Raw genomic sequence first — 20,805 nt, forward strand, 5'->3', positions numbered from 1 at the left:
GACACTTCATGAGCTCGCTTTTAGAAAATACAATAAATTCTAATAGACATGGCCCATTCCTGCAAGCTGTCGAGCACCAGTAATGACCCGTAAGAGCCCAAAAGTTTAATTTTAAAACAAATTTTAAAATGTATCTTTCAGTAGTCTGATAGTCCATTAACTATTTTGGAGGGCTTCCCCTCCACCCTCTACTATGAATATTTACATGTATTTAACAAGAAAAAAAAAAAACTTGGACCTTTCCTTTTAACACCATAATTACTATACCTTGTGCTAAAACACGCCTTGGCTTTCAGCCTTAGAATTTAGTAACCTGATATATAGTTATTTACTTCCTAAAGATAGTACACCTCCACCCCGATATAACGTGACCCGATATAACACGAATTCGGATATAACATGGTAAAGCAGCGCTCTGGGGGACTGGGCTGCGCACTCCGGCAGATCAAAGCACGTTCGATATAACACAGTTTCACCTATAATGTGGTAAGATTTTTTTGGCTCCCGAGGACAGCGTTATATCGGGGTAGAGGTGTAGTACTTATAATTTCTACTTGAATAGCACCTTACATCTCAGTACCTCAAAGCATCTTACAAATATTTACGAACTGAGCATTACAACACTCCTGTGAAGCAGGTATTACCGTTCTACTTCACATAAGGGAAAACTGAGGCAGAACAATGGTAAATTATTTGCCCAGTGTCACAAAGGAAGGCTGTGACAGAGCTGGAAACAGAAATCAGATATTCTGACTCCCACTGCTATCAACCACGAAATTTCTAGGAGTTTTTTCAAACTTTTTATTTCGGCTTTTAACACATTATAATGATTGGTAGGTACAATTTTTGTTTGCAGTCATAGCATAAGAAGAAACAGCGTGGCCTGTTAACATATATGTACGATTTGTGATTTAACGATCTCTGACACTTTCAACATTAAGTGCTTGATCCTGTAGTCTGTGGTCAGACAAAATTCCTGTCGACTTCAGTGGAAGTTTTGCTTGAGCAAGGACTGAGCCTCGTTAAACTTCTAAAAACAAAATAGGGAAATTCATAGTTAAGGCTCTCGTGTCATCATTAACTCACCCAGTTGTGCCCTGATAGCATAGCTCACGTGGACTGTGCAATCTTCTACATGTAAGACCTAGACAACAAGTGATTCAAAGAAAAGAAAAAAAAGCAGCCTATACTTCTAATTTTTGTTTGTTTGCATTACTGAAAACCCGAACTTTATTGGCCAGATCCTCGACTGGTGTGAATCAGCATAGCTCTCTTGACTGTGTGGGATTCTGTCCATTTAAATCAGCTGAGGATCTGGCCCTGTATTTAAAATAAGCATAGGGTCATCTCAGAGGTGTCCTTGAGACTAGTTACCATATCAATACAGCCTTTACATTCCTTCCACTTCCATGGTATAACCCTAAAGATATTAGTAGTTATAAGGATCTATTACTACTGATCTTATATGGATATTAAACAATTTTTGAACTTTATTCTGTGTATCGATACCCTGAAATGGTTTCTTCCACACAGAATGGACACTGAATTGTAAACTGCACTCTGGAAAACAGTTGAGTAATTCAAAAACATATTAAATCAATTATAATTATAGTGTATTGCTATGATAATTAGAACATTGCCAGCTGCATATAACCCTACTCAGAAAAGAACAGCTGTTACATGGGTAATGGAAAAAAAGAATATTCAAGCATAAGGTTTATTTTCATTATGTCACAAACTGCTGTGTTATGAAGCCAGTTACTATCTTTCTCACATCTCACAAAAGGCTGACATGAGAGCTCTCCTTTGATTTATGTTTCTTATAAACAACTGTTGCTCTCATGATTTATACAATAAAACATTCATATACTGTACAGTGATGTCACACAAGATTAAGCCGTGGGTGAAAAACCCCAGACACGGTCTTTGCAATCAAAAAGTTTAGCTGGTTCTTTTCTCATGAAGCTTTTGATGATGTTGCCAACTTAGGTTCAGATGCTGTCTATTCTGGGTCATCATCTTCTTCGGCTGCCATTGTCGCCTGTTTCTGCAGCTCTTCCTCTGGGTTCCCTGGAAGAATGCTGGAGACTGTCTGAAGAAGTGACTCAATCTGCTCTTCTGTTAGTCTTTCTTCACTTTCCTCTACCATCTGCAAATCCAAAACAACCTACTGTCATTGTAAAATCCACACTTCCTCCCTCACCTCCAGAGCGAAGATTTACACAGTTAGGAGATGCTGCATTAACTGGACATTACACATTGTCTGATATGCAAACTTGCTTGTAAAAAACTGAATCCTTTTGATAAAAACGTACTGCAGAATGATAGTTGCTCCACAGTTATGATCGGAATTAGCTCTCCACTATAAGCCAGATTTGTAAGACCCCATCTTCTCCAAAAAAGAAACTTATTTTTCTAAAATGTCACTTTCCATATGTCATCCCAAGGTACATTGGTATTTTTAAAGTAAAAGTGTAAAAATGAGCCAGTTTTAAAGTTATAGTGTTATGAACATTTGGCAGAAGTTTTCTTTTGAACATTTTTCTAAGACTTTGGGCTCAGGACCTCTCTAACATGACTTGGCATAACATTGTCTAAAAGTGCCTGAGTGATTTAGGAACCTAGGAGCCTAAAATAAATAGGCTTTAAGCGCTTAAATGCTTAGATCATTTTTGAAAAAGGAACTTGGGTGCTTTTGCAAACATTGTCTTTGATATAGAGATTCCAAATTTCCTTTTTTTTTTTTTTTCGGTTAGCCTGCTGAGGAAAGGAATGCCTTTTAGGTTTTGTTTGTTATTTTTAAATGTAGAAATATGAACATTTAGGGTGGGATTTTTAAGAGTGCTCAGTACTGTCCTCTGCTCCGACTGAAATCAATGGGAATCTTTGCCATGCTTCAATGGGAAGAGTTAGGCCAACACTGAATGCTTTGCAAGATCCCACCTTTACGGTTTTTCCTTTTATTCATAAAAACATTTTACTAGTCATTCAACACAGTGCACGAGCAGAAAACATAGGGAGCTCTGCCATATGCTAAGGCACCCTAAGTACTTAATTTTGAAACAGTTAGCTCTAAAAAAGTGAACAGTATATTAATTCTCCTGTATACATCCAACAACATATTATTACTTTAGAACACACCAAAGGGGGATATAGTACAGGCAACGTGGCAGGGTGTAACTTGCATGGGTTGATAGCAAGTTTGGAGAAATATATGGCAGGAAGAAAATGGCCGCATCTCTTAACTAGTCACTTCCAGACTGTCATACTTCTAATTTTTTTTTTCCTGAAGTAAAATTTCCATGGAAATTATAAATGATATTTTGGGGGTCATTCATATCTGTTGACACAGTAAGCTAGATCCACAAATCAGGGGGTAGCCGTGTTAGTCTGTATCTACAAAAACAACAAGGAGTCTGGTGGCACCTTAAAGACTAACAGATTTATTTGGGCATAAGCTTTCGTGAGTAAAAACCTCACTTCTTCGGATGCATAGAGTGAAAGTTACAGATGCAGGCATTATATACTGACACATGGAGAGCAGGGAGTTACTTCACAAGTGGAGAACCAGTGTTGACAGTGCCAATTCAATCAGGGTGGATGTAGTCCACTCCCATTACTGGGACTACATTACTGGGACTACATCCACCCTGATTGAATTGGCACTGTCAACACTGGTTCTCCACTTGTGAAGTAACTCCCTGCTCTCCATGTGCCAGTATATAATGCCTGCATCTGTAACTTTCACTCTATGCATCCGAAGAAGTGAGGTTTTTACTCACGAAAGCTTATGCCCAAATAAATCTGTTAGTCTTTAAGGTGCCACCAGACTCCTTGTTGTTTTTGTAGATCCACAAAGGGATTTTAGGCACCTAAATCCAAAATTAAGATCCTCAAAACTTTTTTCAATTTACTTTTCCTTGCTAAAGCAACTGAAAAGGCTTAAATTCAAACAACTGACCTGTCACCCTATTATTAACAGTGCTGGAGAGAGAGAGAGAGAGAGAGAGAGAATGTAGTCTACCTGATTTTGCACTATATTATAGTGTTATATTATCAATTAGTAAGTATTATTGTAGCACCAGAGCCCTATTGGGCTAGGCACCGTACAAACATACAACAAAGACAAACCTGTTGCCTCTTAGAGAGTCAAAGCTAGTTAAGATTGAATGATTCATTCTCAGTGCTAATGATAGTGCATTAATTGTCCAGAATGTGGCTGCATTTGGTAAACTGTAGTGTTTAATCCTGCTGCAATTCCTCATGTGAATAGTCATGCTGACATTAATAGTAATACTTGAATAAGGAAATCTTGCAGGACGGATTGATTCCAAACAGTGACTTAAGCATGCACCCTCGTTCTTCTTTAGAAGTACATATATATTGGAATGGGATAAAGTCTTTGTGTTTGGGATGGGCTGAGCGCGTGCTATTGAGGTCTATGTTTCTGCAGAGGTGAAGTATAACCAAAGAGCTCAAGGATCAAAAGAATAAACTAGAAAATTAGATTTCCTTCCTCCCTCCAAAAAAAAGAAACAGCAAGTGTAATGACATGAAATGTTTTATGCAGTTAGAAAACAGCAAAGTAACAAGATAAAGGAGACATGCAAAAGATTAAACATGAACGAGATACAGATAAAGAGACAAGTGGAAATGAGTCAAATAAAAACATCAAACCAGGGAAACAGAAGGAGATTCAGTGGCTCGTTCTAAGTGCACCAGACTTTAGCACACTTCTGATTTGCACACAGGCTCCTGATTTACAATTATAAGACAAAATGCTCCCTGATTACTGAGGAAACACTAACCTCACAGAAAAAATAATATAGAAGGAAAAACCACAGAAGGAGGGAAAGAAACAAACCTTTTAAGTACTAACATTTATAACTAAACTTTCACAAACAAAGGAACAAATACCAAATCACTTATGGATTATAAAGCAGTCCTGCTAACCTCTATCCTGCAACTGGCTAAAGTTGTAAAAGCAACAAACTCTAAGCAGAAGGGCATGCAAAACTTTAAGCTAGGGGAAAATAAAATAATTTTTTTTGGTCAATGAATTATATATAGTGTATTTATTGGCAGGACCACACAATCCAAATGGAGATAGATTACCTCAGCAAATGATGCCATGTGGAGACTGTATGGCATAGTCAGCCAACATTTCAATTGGACTGACATTTTTAATGTTTATTATGGTCTCCTTGTTTATACTATGTTTGGAGATACGGTTGGGCTTTAAAAAAGCCTCATGTGACTAGTGGAAAGCACCTGGCATTACAATAACAGAAGGTACATGTTAAAAAACACTCTCCAATACAACCAGACCGGCATGTGTCTCTCTCAAGGCTCAGAGTAAGCACCTTATTAAAATCAAAGTGGAAGAAATGCAATAAATCATAGTGTCCATGCTACTGGTTCTAATAAATAATTCCAAAGATGATGCTGCATTTCAGCACTCACCTTTTTGCTACCCTAAATCATTGTAAAATTTCTCTGTAGCAGATGCTGTAACATATGAGTTGCATTTATATATATTTGCATTTGAATATATATATGAATATATGTTTTTTATTTCAGGAAAATGCAATTGTGTGGCGAACAAGATCAAATGTATTGCCATGCTGCAGTCAATCATGCTTCCCATTTGACACAGACAAATACTTCAATTCAATTATTACATTCCAATGGGATATGTTAATACTAGGAGCAACAGTCACGAGTTTTTTCTCCTTCTACTCAGCAATGGTCACTATGATAGGTTCAATGCAGGAGTCAGGAGAAAAGATATTGTAAGTGAGCACTATTCTGTAATATGATTGGAGTAAAATATTTTCAGCTGAAAAAGGGCTGTTTCCTTAGGCATTTGGGCCACAAATATATATTGCAAATGCTGGAGAATAAACAATACAAAAAACTTTAAAATACCCTGCACTGGTGAACAATTTTTGATGTATGAAGAGAACAATCTGTGGGTTGCACACTATTGTTTTTCTGTAGATAATAGTTTCAAGATCGTATTAAATGCAAAAATCAATAACAAAAAAGAGAAAGGTGCATTTTGGTACTTCTCGGAGCTACAATCACAATATACTTTTGTTCCAATGTAGGAGACACTTTAAGCAAGGAAATACCTGCAGTTTCCTCAAATGTAGAGTAATTCCAAGATGTTCAGCACAAACATACTAAGAAGACAGACCATAAGAAAAAGAAATACAGCAAAAGGCTGAATGGTTGGATTCATCTCCTTGTGATAGGAAACTAAACAAGTACGCAATGTGCATTGTTTGAAATTAAACACGAAATGTTTAAACCTTCCAACCTTTTGCATCTTCCAGAGGAATAGGTGTTGTTATTCTCTGGTCAACAATAAATGGCAATCTGCCAGTTTGGTTGCATGGAGTGGATCCCATGAGGCACTGAACTCCCAGGTGTGGAAGTCTAGTTTTAAAATATGTAAAATTAACACCTACTGCTCCAATGAGAGACAGATGTTGAGCAATCTGTTCTTTAAAGAGAAGCTCCTCAATCTTCTAACACATCATTGTTAAGCATTACATAAAGTTGGAACCCATGTCATGGTTAGATCAACATCACTGTCTTTCTTTCTTTCTCTGTGAGTCACTGAGCCATGAACAACATATGTTTGAGATTAAAGCTAGAGGTCAAGACAGCTGTACTGCATACAATGTTTTATCCAGTGGGATAAGGATTAGAATTTCATGCTGCTTTTGTTGTTATCCTTTAAAAACTAACTCAGCACAGAGTCTGGAGAAGGCAACTATAAACAAAGTGGAATGATTTATGCAAGAGGAGGACAAACAAAAAAGACCTGAATTAAAACAAAAAAAGATACCTCACCACAGAAAGATGCCTTTTAGATTAAATATAGTTACCCTGATTTATATTTTGTGCACTATTACAGGGCAGGAATTATACAGGAGAGAATAAAAAAACTTGAAGCCAAAAAGGAAACAAATAGTATTAAATATCCTTTTACATAAATTACTCAAAATAAATTGGGGGAATTACACACACACACACACACACACACACACACACAGACACACACACACACTTTTGAGGACGTGGTTTGTTTTGTAATTCGTTCCAGAAGGTGTCTCTTTTTAAAATTGAATTAATTCACCCGCTTTTTGTGAAACTTATGGTTTAAAATGTTCAATATCAATTGCTTCAGATCTGTATCCAGGGATGAGTCAAAGCTTTTAAGAAAAAAAAAAGTTCACAGTGCAATCAAGATCATTTTAGAGTTCATATTAATTTACCTATAGATTTTGCCTTTCAAATTCTCCACTCCAGCTAACAGACTTGCTTTCATGGAAACTTCTGTATAGACAATCCTTGTCCTCCTGAAGTCAATGACAAAACTCCCAGTGGCTTCTGTTTGTATGTATTAAATTCCTTATAAATACATGGAGGTTCTACTTGCTTGAGGATGCTGTAACACTAACTCTTGTTAACAGTAAACAGCCATTCATTACACAGATCCCAAAGGCAACCTTCCCCAAAATGGCCTGTGACACCCTAATATTTGTTACTCCACAAAGATTGACTAGTTTAATAAAGGATCTATGTAGTTTAAATTTTCTGCTGACTTAATTTGACACAATGCCATGTGTATATATGAGCAATCCACTCATCTTAAACCTATTGTGATGTTGGAGAAACTTGCAGGTACATCAATAATTCACTCTATTGTCTAGTTTGGGATACAGTTTGGGGATAAACTCAAGATTAGTTGCCAACTGTAACATTACATTACCTCCTAAGAGTAATTTCTAATGATATAACAGGTTGCTTTGGGTTACTTAGAGAATGGTTACATACCAAAATTGGTGAATTCGCATTTAAACTTGTTTTACTGCCGCAACCCATCCGTTTTAATAGAGCAATTTTAACTTTTATATTGCTAAACCTTGAAAGGGTTGAGGTACAAATGATGTACCAATGCAGTCCCTTTACTCCAACTCAAAAGTCATATTTTGCTTACACCTGCCTCACGGATTGGAAGCTGAAACTAACAGCTGGATATTGGAGCATAAACAGATACACTCTATGTGATGTGGACAGACAAGATAATTAGTGACTGAGGGAGCAGTCAAATACAAAGGATGTCTTGAAAGTGACAATAAGATGAGTATATTTTAAGAAGAGAAGACAGAATATGAACTATGCTGAAACCTAATGAATTGTAAGTGCAATGCAGGAAGCTAATAGAAAGACAGAGAAACTCTAAAACATTTGAAGGCTCTACTTCTTCACTTCTGAAAAGCTGCCTAACAAAACGAGTGAAGCCTTCATGCTCTTGACTGCAGCTGCAGAAAGTGGAATTAACTCATAGATAAACTTGACAATAGCAGTTCCTAGGGACTGTTCCTCCTATCAGCTGTTTTTACTGCTAGAAATTCTAGTTCTTTGCTGACAAGGGTTGTGAGAAATATAGGATGCAATCCTACTAGCATCCACTTCTAACCCTTATCCTTTTGCAACAGAATACAATCCTGCTATTACACAATCAAGTCTCAGGGTAAGATTGTCAACAGATGTTCTCCATGCAAGACAGCCTTATTAGAAGAACAGCCTTGTTATAATAATCTCCTTATTAATACAGCATTTGTGTTCTTTACACGATGCTCTGGAGAACATTTAACCGATCTATCCCTTTTTATCTGTAATATTCCTTTATCCAAACGTTATGTTCCAGCAGATTGATAATGGATGACTTCCAACTGAAAGCTTCCCAGTGTACAGTTCTCATGCTACACAGTCACTTCAAAGGCACAGCGGCAGTCATTGTTAACTATTGTTCTCTCCCAAATTTTTGCCTTCCCTGTACCTTAGAAAAATAATGAAAAGGAATATACCACAGTAGCTTCCTAAATCAAAATTCATATTCCAAAGTATTTGACTTTACAAAGCAACAGAAGAAGCCCCTAGGTAAATGTATTTTTTATAGGGACAGTCCCGATTTTTGGGTCTTTTTCTTATATAGGCTCCTAGTACCTCCCACCCCCATCCCGATTTTTCACGCTTGCTGTCTGGTCACTCTAACTGAAACACTGACACAAACATGAGAGTGAAGAGTTGCCCCTGCTGTGGGTTCTGAGAGGAAGAGGGGCAAGTCTTATAAAGAGGTCTCATAGGGCAGAGAGGAAAGAAAACAAATAATCAGAAAACGTGACTATAAAGATGTGTACAGAAGTCCTATCAGTCAGTGACCATGAGCAAACGATTATTCAATTGATCTTCAAGATTAAAGTTGCATTAATAGATGGATTTTAAGCAGTTAGGAGAACTGTAACTTACCAGCTGTATCTCAACTGCAGTCATTGGCCTGTGGTTAAGCAACTGTAGCTTTTCTGCTCTGTTGAAAAGAAAATAAAAAATTATATAGGATTCTGAACAAATGAATGGTCAGATGCAAACCCTTCCCTAATAACAGAGTTATTTCCAGAGATCATTTTCACTAGAGTTGACGCAAGGTCTCTGACCTTGATTGTCATGATAATTCTGTAGATATCTATTCTTTGGCTATCTACCCAAACTGGTAATTTAGCAGACCAAGGTGGCAAAGCAGTTTCCATTACAATCCCTTGTTTCCACACATGCACAACTTACTGAAGCATTCATCTTTCGAGCTGGAATTTTCCATGTTTTGTCTCTGGCTCAAATAATTATTTATTAATAATACTTTGCACTCCTACAGCACCTTCCACCTGAGGATTTTAAAACACTTTACAAACATCAGTGAAATTAAGCCTCAACATGCATGAGAGGTAGGAAAGCACCACCAAGACACTGAACTTTATGAGGAGTGGCTACTGAAAGCCAAATTTCATCAGATATAGGATTCTTCCAAGCCCAAGGGATCAGCCACTTAGCCAGGTCAATATATAAAATCAGATCTTACCCAATAATCATGCTGATGCCAATCCTTTAGTAGCTAAAAACTAAAAGTTTAATAATCTAAAAGAAGAGTTATTGAATGGTTAATAGATCATATACATACAGGTGACTTTCAGTGTTCATAGATCAGGATCATACCAGTGATGGAATGAACTGCTAGCTTGCAAAAATCTCTCTAGAATCGCCCAAATAGATTGGGGGTCATCAGTCCTTGTTTAGAGCTTCCTTGTTAAAAATCCAGTCCACAGAAATGAAACAGGAAATGAAGACAAAAAGGAGATGTCTCAGGTGTCTTTTTATACCCTCTGCCATGTGCTTGGAATTTTACTATACTGTTCCAATCAAAGCCCACAGCCCCGGTTTGTGGAAAGTGACTGGCCAAAGATGGAGTCCAGGGTCACATGTCCTTACATAGCTGGCTGGATCACCGGGGTTGCCCACTGGCCCCTCGGTCCTGAGGCATCCTTGGGGACAGCTATCTGGGTGGGATAAGTTTCTTTTATGGCCCATTAGAGTGAAGTGTCCTTAATGGGCCATCAACACATAGCAGTCTAGCCTTGATGTAAATCTATTTGTGAGGTGTCACTCAGGAACAAACACATTTGAGATACAAATACATAGCCAATATTCATAACTTTAGATACAAAGATGATACAAAAAGAACAGGAGTACTTGTGGCACCTTAGAGACTAACAAATTTATTAGAGCATAAGCTTTCGTGGACTACAGCCCAAGATGATACAGGGATTTAACTATGATAATCGTATTATATAGAGGGTAACTTTTCCATTGACACCTTACATGATATACTTTGTAGAAGAGTTGTGGCAATTGTATAACAGTGGTAGCAGCAATGATACAAAGGGTCACTTTCAATCAAAAAGCATCACAAGCATTCTCCTTCTAAACCTTTCAGAAAACTGAAAGGTAAAAAGGCTAAGTGACTTATTCAAGATCACACATGAAGTCCATGACAGAAACAGAAAGAGAATTCATGTATTCTGACTCCCAGGAGAATCTAGGTATTCTGACCACAAGTCCAGGATTTCTTCGGTGTTGTGTTAAATTTGTTTTGTTTTGATTTTAAGTATATATTTAGTGTTATAGTTACATTTTAAATTATTCAATTTCCATCCTTCTCTACAAAAAGAACAGGAGTACTTGTGGCACCTCGGATGCATCCGAAGAAGTGGGCTGTAGTCCACGAAAGCTTATGCTCTAATAAATTTGTTAGTCTCTAAGGTGCCACAAGTACTCCTGTTCTTTTTGCGGATACAGACTAACACAGCTGCTACTCTGCATCCTTCTCTACATACAAGGAAAAAAATAAAATTAATCTAACGTTTATATTTAAGCACACACATCAAATAGAGGGTTAAATTCTGCCTCTATTGAAGTCAATGGCAAACTCCCACTGACTTCAATAGACAAGTATCAGGGGGTAGCTGTGTTAGTCTGTATCCACAAAAACAATAAGGAGTCCGGTGTCATTATATAATGCCTGCATCTGTAATTTTCACTCGATGCATCTGAAGAAGTGGGTTTTTACCCACGAAAGCTTATGTCCAAATAAATCTGTTAGTCTTTAAGGTGTCGCCGGACTCCTTGTTGACTTCAATAGAGCATACACCCATAAAGCCTAACTATACCTTGGATTCACTCTGCATAATAACTCTACTCATTAATCTACAAATTAAAAAAATATTACAATTGTTTTCCCCTTTAAGAGCTTTATTGCTAAAGTGGAAAGAATGGAAGAAAACATATTTCAGTATTTATTTTACATCCTAGTGAAATATATATCCTCCCCAACAGCTAAGCCCCAAGGTACTGTCATATGCCAGCTCTCAAAAGCTACATTTTAACATTCTGGTCCTATTGACCAGGTCATGATATCCAAGTAGCAGTGATCTCAGCAGGCCTTAATGGTTTAGGGTACACTCACACCGCTATATCGCACTGCTAGAGATAGAACTGTTACGACTGGTGAGGGAATCTGCAGCAGGAATAAGGACAGCTTATAATAAAACGTCAATAATTGTAATTTAGTAAGTTTAGATACAATGAAAAAGGGAGTTAAAATACAATTTTAAAACCCCCCTTTTGAATAAAAGTATTTGTTCAAGAACTATTTTAAAATTAGAGGAATCTCCTTTCTTTATTGCAATCTGTATTTGCCCAATATTTCTTTATTGTTGTTGTTATTATTAATGAGTAAATTAGAATAAAAAAAAGAATCCGTTAATATTTATGGTTTTACTAGTTTGCCATCTAGTAGTAAGCTCCCATTTTAAAAGGACTAAAGCTTCTTTCCAGGTTATTTAATAGAATTCCAAAGAGCATATAAATGTATATTTATAGCAACTCCAAATAGCTTCTCATCAGTTTCTCAGAACTGGAGGAGGTTTCAAGAAAGAGGAAACCTCACATTCTTCAAGAGGAAAGAGATGCCAAAATGCACAGAACTGTGCTCAGATGTCTGGGCCCTTGCAACCATCTGGTCATTCTCTGCATGCCTATACCCTCCAGATACTAGGGATGTAAAATATGAAATGATTAAATGGTTGACCGATAAGTATTAGTCTTACCGTTAACCCTCCCTTGTTCACCCACCTCCTTCCAGGTGACGATCAGTTGGTAGAAGACCTTGCTGGATGCCGGGGCAGAGATGCCATTTTTGGGACACCGGCAAGAGGTGATTATGGCAACCAGGAAGGGGTGGGCATCACAAGAGGTCACTGGGAGCCTAGCCCCCTCTTAAAGGGGCTGGGTCGATAGTAACACTCTAGCCCAATGGGGTCTTTGGCCCAGTGATGAGGAGGGTCCTGTACACCCCTTTGTTGGTAAAAACAGTCCCTTCAGCCCCGCTGACCTGAGGGGTGACCCCGGTGGAAGGATACCACTCGCTAGGCCAAGAAATACCTGGCAGTGCAGGGAAGCAGGACGAGCAAAGCGCCAGTCCAGGGCTTTCGCGGGGGGAGGGTGTCGCCGGCCAGGCAGGGGGAGCATGTTTAGGCCATGGGGGGCAGGCAGAGGCTGTGGGCCTCGTCGGGGAGTAAAGTAGTCCCTGGCCTCTGCCTGTGCCACTGGACGGCGCACTGGTCGGTGCTTGTGGTTTCAGCTGATAATTGAAAGGAAGGGAAGCTGCTGCTGGGGTGGCACGGAGCATCTGTGGAGGCCGCATCGGGATAAACTAGGTACCTGGGGCTTCTTTCCCTTTTCCTGGGTACTGACAATGCGAGGGGGTGCTGGGACCCCTCAACTGCCCCAGGCGCTCCTGACTAGGCCTTTTGTGTCACCCCCAGTATGAGTGCAGCTGCCCTTCCCCGTCTTTCCGGGGCAAAGAGGGAGGGGAGACGCACCATCCTAGGCACTGTGAGGCCCGAATCGGTTAACAAGTTAACCGATTAACTGATATAATTTTAATAGTTTAAACAGGTACTTTTTAAAATGATATTTACATCCCTACCAGATACCATTTCAGTTTTAAATGGTCCTCAGACATAGTACCAGATTTCCAAGGCTGACAAACACCTTACAATATTTAAGACATTTCAATGCCTTATCACTTATGTATGCGCCCTAGTAACCATTCAACAGCCAAGGCATTTACATGAGAAAACAGTGACGAGTGATATGCTGCTCTGGTTTGCGTGCGTGCACAAAAGAGGGAATTTAACACTCAGGAAAGGACCCTGAATGACAGCCCTGGAGACTGAAGCCTTCTGTTTATCCACAGAACATACACAGCATAAGCAGCCGTAGTACAAACTTTTCCAGGCTGCTCCACCAATATGTCTCTACTCTGACCTGAAGGAAAAATCCCACATTACCAAAGACAGGATGACCTGACAGGTCTTTACCATCTCTGATGTCCATGATTCTATGAACAGAATATTCCTATGAGAGAGAACACGGCTCATTCAAATCTGAACCACGCTGGTGAGGCTGAAATAATGGTGATAATTATGTGTGGTAATTTTTGTGATGTGGATGCATACCCATTAAGAACTCAGACTACTTTATCTCACAGGAAACTCCAAAGAGCTTCATTTCAAATCTGGCCAAAAACAATGTCCTAAAGGAGAAAGACTATCTTATCTTACCTAATTCCCCGAGCCGTTCAGTTACCATTTTTATAAAAGCACTGGAAACTGTTCTAAAATAAGTCTCAACTTTAATACATTCACAATTCAGTTTTTAATAATAATACGCCTGTGAAATACTTTATATTTAACAATACAAAAAACTCTATATTTGAATTCAGCACTTGAGATGACAGCATGGTCATGGATGCATCCCTTAAAGTACAACTACAAGGATCTGTTCTTCAGAGGAAAGGTACATATTTACTAAAATAAACTGAGTTTTCAAAGTGTTTTTAGAAATTCCTGTTATTGTTTCACTACCTATACAGTGGTGGTGCATATTTTATAATGTTTTACAAAACAGGTAAGGATCATAATCCCCATTTTACAGATGGGAAAATTGAGGCACAGAATAACTAATTGGCAAGAGTTCTTTTATATGCTTTGTGTTTGAAGATTTGAAGAAAAAACAAAGATACCATCTCCCTTGAAATAAGGATCAGCTAGTGTCCCTAGTCTGTCCAAAAGGCCTGTCCTTCCTTGGCAGTGTCTACATGGCAGTGAAGAAGAGAAAGCTCCTTGCTCCATGTCCTCCCATGCAGGGTTTATCACAATCTAACCCAATGTATCTAACCCAGTTTGTCCACTGCAGAGACCACATACTCTCTCTCTCTTTTCTGTCAGAGTACTTGTTCAAGGTTTTTTCCTCCCATCAATAATCCTTTTTGCAGCACAGCATTTAGCCTCTTTAGGCTAGAAGTAGGACCGATTGCACAAGAAAAAAAAAGGATGGTTTACAAAAGACACGCAGGAGTCAGTATTAGACTCATTTCCTGTACTCATTAGCTTTGCTTTGGTTTTGGAGAGTCAAGGATAAGAATCCAATATGCTTCTAGTCTCTGGGAACTCTGAATATACCTCCACTGTTTTTCCATATTAGCCATTTATGAAGATTTCTCTACCAATAATCCCAAGTTTGTTTACAACAATACAGTGTCTGTTAAGAGTGTAGCTGGATTTAGAACTGAGCTGAGGTCACATTGCTGGCTGCTTTCTGTCTAAAAGAAAGTGTTTATTACTGTTGGAGTTCATTACTATTGTGTGCAGCTGAAGACACAGACATGTAAGAATGAATGCTGATTAAAGATACCAGCATAAAATGTTCTAATGCTACAATTAAAGTGGAAAAACAATCACAGAAGGAAAAAACCTACACTCGTAAAAGAATATTATAAAAAAAGCAAAACAAAACAAAAAAAACCACCCCACCCCATATAAAAAAGATGTCCTGGCTTGCTTGGGGAAAGGGTGCTAAATCAGTGTCTTCAACTGGCATTGGATTAGGCCATGGTTCACCTGAGTAATCATATAAGATGATTTTTTCCTAGAGCTGGGAAGCAGTATGGATGATCCAGTGGTTTGAGCACAGGACTGAGAGATGGGCGATACCAAGTTCTAATCCTGGCTTTCAGTTTGGCTTGCTATGTGGCTTTGGCAAGCCACAACTTCCAGATCTGTAAAAGGGGGATAACATTTGCCTCCCTCACAGAAGAGTTGTAGAGATTCATATTTGTAAAGCACTTTGAGAAAGAAAAGCTTTATGTACCAGTTAAAATTATTTTTAATATTAAATGACAATAGTCTAACTGCAAGTTCCTCACGCTACACACTCAAACTCTGTTTTCCCCTCCCCCGCCATTGCTGCAAGATGCATGTTACTCAGTCCATCCAGGTGACCCCAATCACCTCTATCAAGAAAAAAAACCTTGACTAAATAAAGGGAAAAAACTGTTTATTCCTAAACAATGGCTCTTGTTCTTGTTTTTCAGGCTGGAAGGAGCAGATGTCCTTGGATTTTGACCCTCTCTGCGCTCGACTTCAAAACGAGTTTGAAAAATGTGTTTAAACAAATGTCTAGCTAGAACCAATTCTAACAAAATACTGGCTAGCCATAGGGTCGTAGGTTAGAACATTTAAATATATGTATTATTTGTAACATGGTCTGGCCGCATGCATTTTGGTCAATCCAGTTGTGTTAGGGGCTGGTTTAAAATGATGAGCCCACGTTTCAACATGGTTTCTTAACTCGGTTTGAGCCCCAGTTTGGATGGGATGCCTCCCTTGAGGTGGGAGAGCTAGTAGCCACTGTTGCATTTAAAGCATCTTTTAGCTTTTGAACAAGTTTTATTCTAGAAAGTAAAGTTATAATAAAAAGGGGCAAGAAACTTAATACAGAAAAAATAATAGCTGGGATCAGGTGAGTAAGCAAGATGTCAAGGTTTCCACTGCAAATATATAATTCTGAAAAATACACAGGTTTAATAATCTAATTTATAGCATCTAGCCAAAAAGAAGTCACTAACAAAGTTGTAGCCAGCACTGAACAGAATGGAGAGAGGATATATTTTATGAAAACTAAACAAAATGGTGGATCAAAATATTACCAGAAAGCAGAAGCTGTTTTGGAAAACCATTTTTGCTCTGCAAGTAAAAACTCTATTAATGGGGAAAATTGGGTTTTAACAAACCATCTTTAGCATGTCGGTTTTCCAACTAACATTGATATATGTAACATTTAGAATTATTTATTCCCCCAAACAATGCAGAGCAATAGGTTCCATCTCCTCGTACCTGTCAGGAAATAATAAAGATATTTTAAAAATACAGCTGTTTGAAAAAAATTCTGTGGAAAAACAAAAATCCCTCATCACTTCTTCCCAGAGGTACCATAATTCATTATGGAAAAGAAAAACCTAATATGGTTTTTCTCACTTTTTACTAAATAATTATTCACTACAGAGAACATAATCATAATTTGTTTGTTTGTTTTTTCTCAATTATGCCTTGAATATTGGTCACATAACCAAAGCTATGTCATCCTGAATATTAAAGATGTTATAATTTCAGTCTTATTTATCTATATTCTTCTAGAACAATTTTAAAAGACACAGATCTCCAGTTAACAATACCGTGTTATTGGCAGAACAGGCAACAATAAAAACAACTATAGACAAATGTACATCATAACTAGAACCATCTAATGTGATTGTTAAGCAGAAATACTCATCATTCCTTGAGACAAGGAATATAGGTTCCAAGAGTGTAAAGCAAGGTCATCTCTCAAAGGGTGTTTTGACTTAAATGTCATCAATAGAAAACATAATAACCAATAATGTCGGTTTTTAGAAGGCTTATCAGCAATACAATATAATCTCAATGAGAAATGCTTCAACAAAAGATGAAATCATACAGACTCTTCTCAGTTTCCAAAATTTATGTGCAGAAAAATGAGGGGATAATTTACAAGAGGAAAGTAGCAAGTCATTACAATGTTTTATCTGGGCAATTTCACTGAGCTTTTGATCATAGTGCTTCCTTGCAGAAAAATGACTAAGTGCATCAAAAAAGCATTAGCAGCAGGGTACAAAAATCAAAAAGCAACATGAACAGTTTGTATGTTTTTTTATCCTAAGATGCCTGAACAGGTCCTAGCAGGTTATAAACTGCAAAACTAATTTATACTGAAAAAAATTAGAAGTCTCAGGCATGAGTTTTAATGTCTTTCAAACACTGGGTATTTATGATTGCAAACAATGCATTTGAAAAAAATATACAGGGCTTCAACTGGAGACGCAAAGGAAACTATGAAAAGTTACCAAGGGAGCTATTTGAATACCAGTAACTAGTCATCTATTTACTGATGGACCTAAATACTGTTGTGACCATCAGAATTGTAGGTTATCTTCTGCTGGTAAATCATTTCGAGATAATGGTTGGGTTGATCATAAAACTAGGCTGTGTGAGTATGTTAATATTAGTATGAATATTTATTCCCATAGTTATTTTTCATTCAGCAACCTACAACAAGAACATGTTGTCTTATAAAAACAACAAAGAGTCTGGTGGCACCTTAAAGACTAACAGATTTATTTGGGCATAAGCTTTCGTGAGTAAAAACCTCACGGAAGAAGTGAGGTTTTTACTCACGAAAGCTTATGCCCAAATAAATCTGTTAGTCTTTAAGGTGCCACCAGACTCTTTGTTGTTTTTGTAGATACAGACTAACACGGCTACCCCCTGATGTTGTCTTATAACTATTTGTTTAGGAAGTATCCAGAGGTAGGGATTTGTTTAACAAATAATCAGCATGCACATAAGTGGAATAAATATAGCTGCATCTAGTGCCTGGGAGGTCCACGTTGGCAGTTCCCTCTCCTGTTTGCACAGATGTACTCTAAGGGTATGTCTACACTGCAGCTGTGCTGCTGGAGTGTAAACACTTCCTACATTGACAGAAGGAGTTTTTCCATTGATGTAGGTAATCCACCTCTTCGAGAGGAGGTAGCTAGGTCCGTATAGGTTGACCTATAGGTTGACCTAACTATAGTGCTCAGGGGGCAACATTTTTCAGTCTGAGTGACAAAGATGGGTGGACCTAAGATTTAGGTGTAAACCAGCCTAAGTGTGTGCTGTGAGAATACCACAGGGGATGAAACATGGAAGCTCCTCTTTCCTCCGTATAAACAGCAAGCCCCTGACCTCCCTTTCCCCAAAGGAGAACTCTCCTCTTCTCTTGCATGCTGCTGCAGGCGAAGGGGAGAGAGAAAAAAAATTCACGTATGCCATGGCGGAACAAGAACCCATGACCTATGACAACAGCAATAGGTAGGCTAGCCCCTACTCACTATATAAGCCGGGATTGAACAGCCACTGTATTGTATTAGAGCAAAGAGCTCAGACACTGATCTGCTCCCGTCTAAGCCAATGTCAAAAAACTCTCACAGATGTCAAGTCACATAGGATCATGCCCTACAAGTGTACGTAGGGTTCCTTGCTAGCATATACACATGCAGAACCTGATTATAAACTCCATCAAAAACAATCTTCCCAAGAGCCCAATGTTGCCAGTCTCAGTATGAACCCACAATTAATGCAGCCTTTGCATGAACAAGAATACACAGCAAAGAATTTAGGGTCTGAGTTGAACTCATGGTTAGTTATACCAGAAAAATGCCAGGAACTTTGGAATTCAGGTCAACCCATCTTTAACTTGCTATAGCATACCTCGTTTAGGCAGCGCATGCCCTAACTAAGATATCTAATTAACAGCACACTCTTGCAATGTCTCTGCAGATTTAAGTCATATTGTGGATGCTACAATAACAAATGCAAATAATTAAATATTATGGTGAAAATTAAGGTGGGAGCACCAACTGTGATCAATAGCAACCCAAATTAATTTTGTACATTTGCTCTTTTAATCAAGTCCTTGTAATCAAACGTTAACATTAATATAGATATTTTAAGTAGTGAAACTCTCTAGGTTGTCCTTTTCAAGTTCTACACATTCTCATGGGAAAAAATCTAGTACAAGTGCTGTACAGCAGGTCTGAGCTCTGGTAGTCTCCTCTTGCAACAAAGGTGGAGATCTGCACAAGTGGGAAGAGTAGCCTATCAGTGCCAAGATCCACCATTCAGAGCTAAAAATCAGAATTTCCTCCCTCTGCATGGAGGCAGATTTATACTTAAGGAACATAATTTTTCTAGCTGCTAGAAGAAAAATCATATTGTGGCATATGCTACCATTACTTTATATTTTATCACATGCTTCAAACACATAGGGTTAAATCTGATCTTCCTAAGTCAGCCAAGACTCCCCGCTAGGCCTCTGGCTGGAATCAAGGTTACAGGAATTGCTCTGTAGATAATACGCCCAATTATGATTGCACTGAAGCGTGGGAAGTACAATGGATATTTTTCAGGAAGCTAGAAAATTATGCTGTTACTTAAGTGGTACCATTTTGTCTTCCAAGAAATGTTTTCATTCTGAAAACTCTGGAGGAGACAGCAATGACAAAACACGCAGCCCACCCTTAAACATTTTAAGGGTTTTGCTTTGTTATAATTTTTGTCAGTGACAACAGTAAAACAGGATGAAATACATTTTAAAGTGCTACTGATCTTCAGATCCAAATTTCTTTGAATGTGTCGGTTTAAAAACTAAAAGGACAATGTCTGGGTCCTAACTGTAATATACTTTCAAATATTTAGGTCCACCTGATATCTAAAAATTGATTCTCCCAAAATAAAAATTACATAATACAGGCAAGAAAAAATGAGAGAATAGTCAATTTCGATTTAAACTCAATTACAAACCATAAGATTGATACCTGCTCTTTTAAATGAAGTCGTATTAACAACCACATTGAAAAATATCAGATACTTCTACAGAGAACTAGGCCTGGAAAATAAATCTAGAGTGACACACAGTATCTTCCCCTTGTTGCCTAATTTTAGGGTATTAATATTATTGTTTATTTTAATAAAGGTTATAGGCTCGCCAATTGATCTGATCAGAACTTAATAAGGCTCTTTGTCCCAGAATCAGGCTACACAAAGTCTTGCAAGGACCCTCGGGATGTATGACAAGGACACTCATGCTGGGAACAAAACACAAGAAAAAACTTTTATTGACATAAATGGAATAGTAATCAAATGGAAAAGTAATCAATCAGAATTAAAATGGAAATAATACTGTTGTGTCTTAGAGGTACATGTGATATCATTTGCTATAAAACTTCCTAGGTTAACATACTCACACCCTTCCTTGATAACCTGGTAGTAAGAGGCAAAGGACTAGCCTCGACTGTGGCATGCCAAAAGAGTCCGATGGTCCAGGTTCCTCAATTCTCGGGTGGAAGATGAAAAGCTTAGGAGAAGCTAGAGAGCTAGAAAGCCCCAAGAAAAACTAACCTAAAACCTAACTAAATATGGTGGTTTGCCCCTTTTA

General features: G+C 38.1%; 1 protein-coding gene across 2 annotated transcripts in view; it reads right to left on the bottom strand.

Moving 5' to 3' along the window:
* Positions 1-1,685: 1,685 nt before the first annotated feature.
* CRCP (CGRP receptor component) overlaps positions 1,686-20,805 on the bottom strand; it is a 38,535-nt gene continuing 19,415 nt past the window's right edge. For both annotated transcript variants that reach the window (XM_054008344.1, XM_054008343.1), the window contains exons 5-6: positions 9,328-9,385; positions 1,686-2,149 (exon numbers count right to left, since the gene is read on the bottom strand). In XM_054008344.1, coding sequence (XP_053864319.1) covers positions 2,003-2,149; positions 9,328-9,385 — 205 coding nt within the window. In that variant the 3' untranslated portion in view covers positions 1,686-2,002. The remainder of the gene's footprint in view (positions 2,150-9,327; positions 9,386-20,805) is intronic.

This window comes from Malaclemys terrapin, chromosome 18 (assembly GCF_027887155.1).
Source record: "Malaclemys terrapin pileata isolate rMalTer1 chromosome 18, rMalTer1.hap1, whole genome shotgun sequence".
In the NCBI taxonomy this organism is placed as follows: domain Eukaryota; kingdom Metazoa; phylum Chordata; order Testudines; family Emydidae; genus Malaclemys; species Malaclemys terrapin.